The sequence below is a fragment of the Eucyclogobius newberryi genome, unplaced genomic scaffold (assembly GCF_026437365.1).
Source record: "Eucyclogobius newberryi isolate DKJ021-1_F unplaced genomic scaffold, fEucNew1.0.hap1 SCAF_16, whole genome shotgun sequence".
Classification (NCBI taxonomy): domain Eukaryota; kingdom Metazoa; phylum Chordata; class Actinopteri; order Gobiiformes; family Gobiidae; genus Eucyclogobius; species Eucyclogobius newberryi.
Genome location: NW_027315790.1, coordinates 1,762,273 through 1,768,821, shown reverse-complemented (window position 1 = coordinate 1,768,821; position 6,549 = coordinate 1,762,273). Strand labels below are relative to the sequence as shown.

At 50.2% G+C, this 6,549-nt stretch overlaps 1 protein-coding gene across 1 annotated transcript in view; it reads right to left on the bottom strand.

Moving 5' to 3' along the window:
• The window catches only part of pals2b (protein associated with LIN7 2, MAGUK p55 family member b), a 123,344-nt gene that overhangs the window by 10,681 nt on the left and 106,114 nt on the right, over window positions 1-6,549 (bottom strand). The window contains exons 7-8 of the mRNA XM_072448414.1: window positions 2,123-2,260; window positions 682-1,080 (exon numbers count right to left, since the gene is read on the bottom strand). Coding sequence (XP_072304515.1) covers window positions 682-1,080; window positions 2,123-2,260 — 537 coding nt within the window. The remainder of the gene's footprint in view (window positions 1-681; window positions 1,081-2,122; window positions 2,261-6,549) is intronic.

The window sequence follows — 6,549 nt, the reverse complement described above, 5'->3', positions numbered from 1 at the left end:
TGTGTCTGTGTGTGTGTGTGTGTGTCTGTGTGTGTGTGTGTGTCTGTGTGTGTGTGTGTGTATGTGTGTGTGTCTGTGTGTGTGTGTGTGTCTGTGTGTGTGTGTGTGTATGTGTGTGTGTCTGTGTGTGTGTGTGTGTGTGTGTGTGTGTCTGTGTGTGTGTGTGTGTCTGTGTGTGTGTGCATGTCTGTGTGTGTGTGTGTGTGTGTGTGTCTGTGTGTGTGTGTGTGTGTGTGTGTGTCTGTGTGTGTGTGTGTGTCTGTGTGTGTGTGTGTGTATGTGTGTGTGTGTGTGTCTGTGTGTATGTGTGTGTGTGTGTGTCTGTGTATGTGTGTGTGTGTGTGTGTGTGTGTGTGTGTGTGTGTGTGTCTGTGTGTGTGTGTGGGAGGGGATCATTGAGGTAGAGAGTTCAGCAGGATGACCGCTGCAGGGAGGAAGCTTTTCCTGAACCTGCTGGTCCGGGAACGGAGCACCCTGTAGCGCCTCCCGGAGGGGAGGAGGGCAAACAGTTTGTGGCTGGGGTGAGAGCTGTCTCTGACGATGCTGCGCGCCCTCCGCAGGCACCTCTTGCTCTGGACAGTCTCAATGGAAGGAACCTGTGATGCGTTGGGCGGTTTTCACCACCCTCTGGAGTGACTTCCGGTCCGCAGCAGAGCAGCTGCCACACCATCATTACCAAACTGAGACACAGTTGGTAAGGATGCTCTCGATGGTGCAGCGGTAAAAGTTCACCAAGAACAGAAGAGACAGATGGGCCTTCTTCAACCTCCTCAGGAAGAAGAGACGCTGGTGTGCCTTCTTGACCAGGGTTGAGGTGTTGAGAGACCAAGAGAGATCCTCGGAGATGTGGACACCCAGGAACTTGAAGCTGGTGACACGCTCAACCTCCGTCCCGTCGATAAGGATGGGGGTGTGTGTGCAACTCTTCTTCCTGAAGTCCACCATGAGCTCTTTGGTCTTCTTGGTATTGAGAGCCAGGTTGTTGGCGGCGCACCACTCTGCCAGATGCTGAACCTCTTTTCTATACGCCATCTCATCGTTGTTGCTGATGAGGCCAACCACCGTTGTGTCGTCTGCAAACTTGACAATGGTGTTAGAACCATGTACAGGTGTGCAGTCGTGGGTGAAGAGGGAGTAGAGGAGAGGACCTGTCACTCATGTTTGTTTACTCAATCCACATGGTCCACGGGCCCTAGGGGCCCTAGAGGCCCTACGGCACATCCCATTCAACCCAAACTGTGAGATGACCACATTGAGATGAGAGAGTGAGAAACTCATGTTTCTTGTCAAAACCTGTAATTGTCACTTGTCTGAGTTTAGACCTGAGACATGTCAGAGTGACAGGAGCAGGACACGCCCTTTTGTCTCAGTGAGAATCTCACGTCTTCTGTGATTGGCCGAAACCTCATGTGGGTTTGTTTTGTTTCCTTCTTCCGGTCAGTGCGTAGCACGTGACTAGAGCATAATCTCTTCATCATTTGCTGCGCCGCGTCTTGCAGCAAAAAAGCTTTTCTGCAGCAGCCGCGTTTGTGACGGCGACGCCCGCTCCCTGCGCTGGCCACGGCCCGCCGTGCTCCCCCGTGCGCTCCCGCTGCCTAATGTTGGCCTAATGCTCGTTGCTGAGAGTTTTTTAGCATTTCAAAACAATGACTGCCACAACGATGTATTGAAGCTTCAAAGCAACAAAAAGACGAAATGTGGGTTCAACCCCCCCAGGCCCCGCCCCCCCAGGCCCCGCCCCCCAGGCCCCGCCCCCCGGGCCCCGCCCCCCAGGCCCCGCCCCCCCAAGACGAAAAATATTAAGTCTTTTCAGCTTCAACCCATTTTGAGATGATCCCTAACTGTTACTAAATACTGTCCATGGAAATAATACACAATGTTCCAGAGCGTGGCACATCTCCTGGTGCTGTTACAGGTCTGATCTATGGAAAGGCAAGTCTACTCGCAGTAAGAACATCTGTATTTCATCAAATATATGAGCAATAACATCAAATAAATGCAAGAGAGTCACGCTTCCACATGACACGCCCACACTGACACATGACACGCCCACACTGACACATGACACGCCCACGCTGAAACATGACACGCCCACGCTGACATATGACACGCCCACGCTGACATATGACACGCCCACGCTGACATATGACACGCCACACTGACCTGATCCTTCGAAGTCTCTGGGGACGAAGGCTTTCCTCTTCTCTTCCAGGAACTGACTGGGGACGAGTCCAGTGGCCCCTCCCACCACATGACACGCCTGGGGAATACAACCAATCATCAGACAGATGACTCCAGACTAACTACATGAAGAGGGTGAAGAACGTGCAAACCGATATGAGCACCTTTAACTTCTCACGTGAGCACCTTTAAACTCTCACGTGAGCACCTTTAACCTCTCACGTGAGCACCTTTAACCTCTCACGTGAGCACCTTTAACCTCTCACGTGAGCACCTTTAACTTCTCACGTGAGCACCTTTAACTTCTCACGTGAGCACCTTTAACCTCACGTGAGCACCTTTAACATCTCACGTGAGCACCTTTAACATCTCACGTGAGCACCTTTAACATCTCACGTGAGCACCTTTAACTTCTCACGTGAGCACCTTTAACTTCTCACGTGAGCACCTTTAACCTCTCACGTGAGCACCTTTAACCTCACGTGAGCACCTTTAACCTCACGTGAGCACCTTTAACCTCACGTGAGCACCTTTAACTTCTCACGTGAGCACCTTTAACTTCTCACGTGAGCACCTTTAACTTCTCACGTGAGCACCTTTAACTTCTCACGTGAGCACCTTTAACCTCTCACGTGAGCACCTTTAACCTCTCACGTGAGCACCTTTAACCTCTCACGTGAGCACCTGTAACCTCTCACGTGAGCACCTTTAACCTCTCACGTGAGCACCTTTAACCTCTCACGTGAGCACCTTTAACATCTCACGTGAGCACCTTTAACCTCTCACGTGAGCACCTTTAACCTCTCACGTGAGCACCTTTAACTTCTCACGTGAGCACCTTTAACCTCTCACGTGAGCACCTTTAACATCTCACGTGAGCACCTTTAACCTCTCACGTGAGCACCTTTAACCTCTCACGTGAGCACCTGTAACCTCTCACGTGAGCACCTGTAACCTCTCACGTGAGCACCTTTAACCTCTCACGTGAGCACCTGTAACCTCTCACGTGAGCACCTGTAACCTCTCACGTGAGCACCTTTAACCTCTCACGTGAGCACCTTTAACCTCTCACGTGAGCACCTTTAACCTCTCACGTGAGCACCTGTAACCTCTCACGTGAGCACCTTTAACCTCTCACGTGAGCACCTTTAACCTCTCACGTAAGCCTTTAACCTCTCACGTGAGCACCTTTAACTTGAGCACCTTTAACCTCTCACGTGAGCATCTTTAACCTCTCACGTGAGCACCTTTAACATCTCACGTGAGCACCTTTAACTTCTCACGTGAGCACCTTTAACCTCTCACGTGAGCACCTTTAACATCTCACGTGAGCACCTTTAACCTCTCACGTGAGCACCTTTAACCTCTCACGTGAGCACCTTTAACCTCTCACGTGAGCACCTTTAGCTTCTCACGTGAGCACCTTTAACCTCTCACGTGAGCACCTTTAACCTCTCACGTGAGCACCTTTAACCTCTCACGTGAGCACCTTTAACCTCTCACGTGAGCACCTTTAACTTCTCACGTGAGCACCTTTAACCTCTCACGTGAGCACCTTTAACCTCTCACGTGAGCACCTTTAACCTCTCACGTGAGCACCTTTAACCTCTCACGTGAGCACCTTTAACCTCTCACGTGAGCACCTTTAACCTCTCACGTGAGCACCTTTAACCGCTCACGTGAGCACCTGTAACCTCTCACGTGAGCACCTTTAACCTCTCACGTGAGCACCTTTAACCTCTCACGTGAGCACCTTTAACATCTCACGTGAGCACCTTTAACCTCTCACGTGAGCACCTTTAACCTCTCACGTGAGCACCTTTAACTTCTCACGTGAGCACCTTTAACCTCTCACGTGAGCACCTTTAACATCTCACGTGAGCACATTTAACATCTCACTTGAGCACTTTTAACCTCTCACGTGAGCACCTTTAACCTCTCACGTGAGCACCTGTAACCTCTCACGTGAGCACCTGTAACCTCTCACGTGAGCACCTTTAACCTCTCACGTGAGCACCTTTAACCTCTCACGTGAGCACCTTTAACCTCTCACGTGAGCACCTTTAACCTCTCACGTGAGCACCTTTAACCTCTCACGTAAGCACCTTTAACTTGAGCACCTTTAACCTCTCACGTGAGCATCTTTAACCTCTCACGTGAGCACCTTTAACATCTCACGTGAGCACCTTTAACTTCTCACGTGAGCACCTTCAACCTCTCACGTGAGCACCTTTAACCTCTCACGTGAGCACCTTTAACATCTCACGTGAGCACCTTTAACCTCTCACGTGAGCACCTTTAACCTCTCACGTGAGCACCTTTAACCTCTCACGTGAGCACCTTTAACCTCTCACGTGAGCACCTTTAGCTTCTCACGTGAGCACCTTTAACCTCTCACGTGAGCACCTTTAACCTCTCACGTGAGCACCTTTAACCTCTCACGTGAGCACCTTTAACCTCTCACGTGAGCACCTTTAACTTCTCACGTGAGCACCTTTAACCTCTCACGTGAGCACCTTTAACCTCTCACGTGAGCACCTTTAACCTCTCACGTGAGCACCTTTAACCTCTCACGTGAGCACCTTTAACCTCTCACGTGAGCACCTTTAACTTCTCACGTGAGCACCTTTAACATCTCACGTGAGCACCTTTAACCTCACGTGAGCACCTTTAACCTCTCACGTAAGCCTTTAACCTCTCACGTGAGCACCTTTAACATCTCACGTGAGCACCTTTAACCTCTCACGTGAGCACCTGTAACCTCTCACGTGAGCACCTTTAACCTCTCACGTGAGCACCTTTAACCTCTCACGTAAGCCTTTAACCTCTCACGTGAGCACCTTTAACTTGAGCACCTTTAACCTCTCACGTGAGCATCTTTAACCTCTCACGTGAGCACCTTTAACATCTCACGTGAGCACCTTTAACTTCTCACGTGAGCACCTTTAACCTCTCACGTGAGCACCTTTAACCTCTCACGTGAGCACCTTTAACATCTCACGTGAGCACCTTTAACCTCTCACGTGAGCACCTTTAACCTCTCACGTAAGCCTTTAACCTCTCACGTGAGCACCTTTAACATCTCACGTGAGCACCTTTAACCTCTCACGTGAGCACCTGTAACCTCTCACGTGAGCACCTTTAACCTCTCACGTGAGCACCTTTAACCTCTCACGTAAGCCTTTAACCTCTCACGTGAGCACCTTTAACTTGAGCACCTTTAACCTCTCACGTGAGCATCTTTAACCTCTCACGTGAGCACCTTTAACATCTCACGTGAGCACCTTTAACTTCTCACGTGAGCACCTTTAACCTCTCACGTGAGCACCTTTAACCTCTCACGTGAGCACCTTTAACATCTCACGTGAGCACCTTTAACCTCTCACGTGAGCACCTTTAACCTCTCACGTGAGCACCTTTAACCTCTCACGTGAGCACCTTTAGCTTCTCACGTGAGCACCTTTAACCTCTCACGTGAGCACCTTTAACCTCTCACGTGAGCACCTTTAACCTCTCACGTGAGCACCTTTAACCTCTCACGTGAGCACCTTTAACCTCTCACGTGAGCACCTTTAACCTCTCACGTGAGCACCTTTAACCTCTCACGTGAGCACCTTTAACTTCTCACGTGAGCACCTTTAACCTCTCACGTGAGCACCTTTAACCTCTCACGTGAGCACCTTTAACATCTCACGTGAGCACCTTTAACCTCTCACGTGAGCACCTTTAACCTCTCACGTGAGCACCTTTAACCTCTCACGTGAGCACCTTTAACCTCTCACGTGAGCACCTTTAACCTCTCACGTGAGCACCTTTAACCTCTCACGTGAGCACCTTTAACCTCTCACGTGAGCACCTTTAACCTCTCACGTGAGCACCTTTAACCTCTCACGTGAGCACCTTTAACCTCTCACGTGAGCACCTTTAACCTCTCACGTGAGCACCTTTAACCTCTCACGTGAGCACCTTTAACTTCTCACGTGAGCACCTTTAACCTCTCACGTGAGCACCTTTAACCTCTCACGTGAGCACCTTTAACATCTCACGTGAGCACCTTTAACCTCTCACGTGAGCACCTTTAACCTCTCACGTGAGCACCTTTAACCTCTCACGTGAGCACCTTTAACCTCTCACGTGAGCACCTTTAACCTCTCACGTGAGCACCTTTAACCTCTCACGTGAGCACCTTTAACCTCTCACGTGAGCACCTTTAACCTCTCACGTGAGCACCTTTAACGTCTCACGTGAGCATCTTTAACCTCTCACGTGAGCACCTTTAACTTCTCACGTGAGCACCTTTAACCTCTCACGTGAGCACCTTTAACCTCTCACGTGAGCACCTTTAACCTCTCACGTGAGCACCTCGGG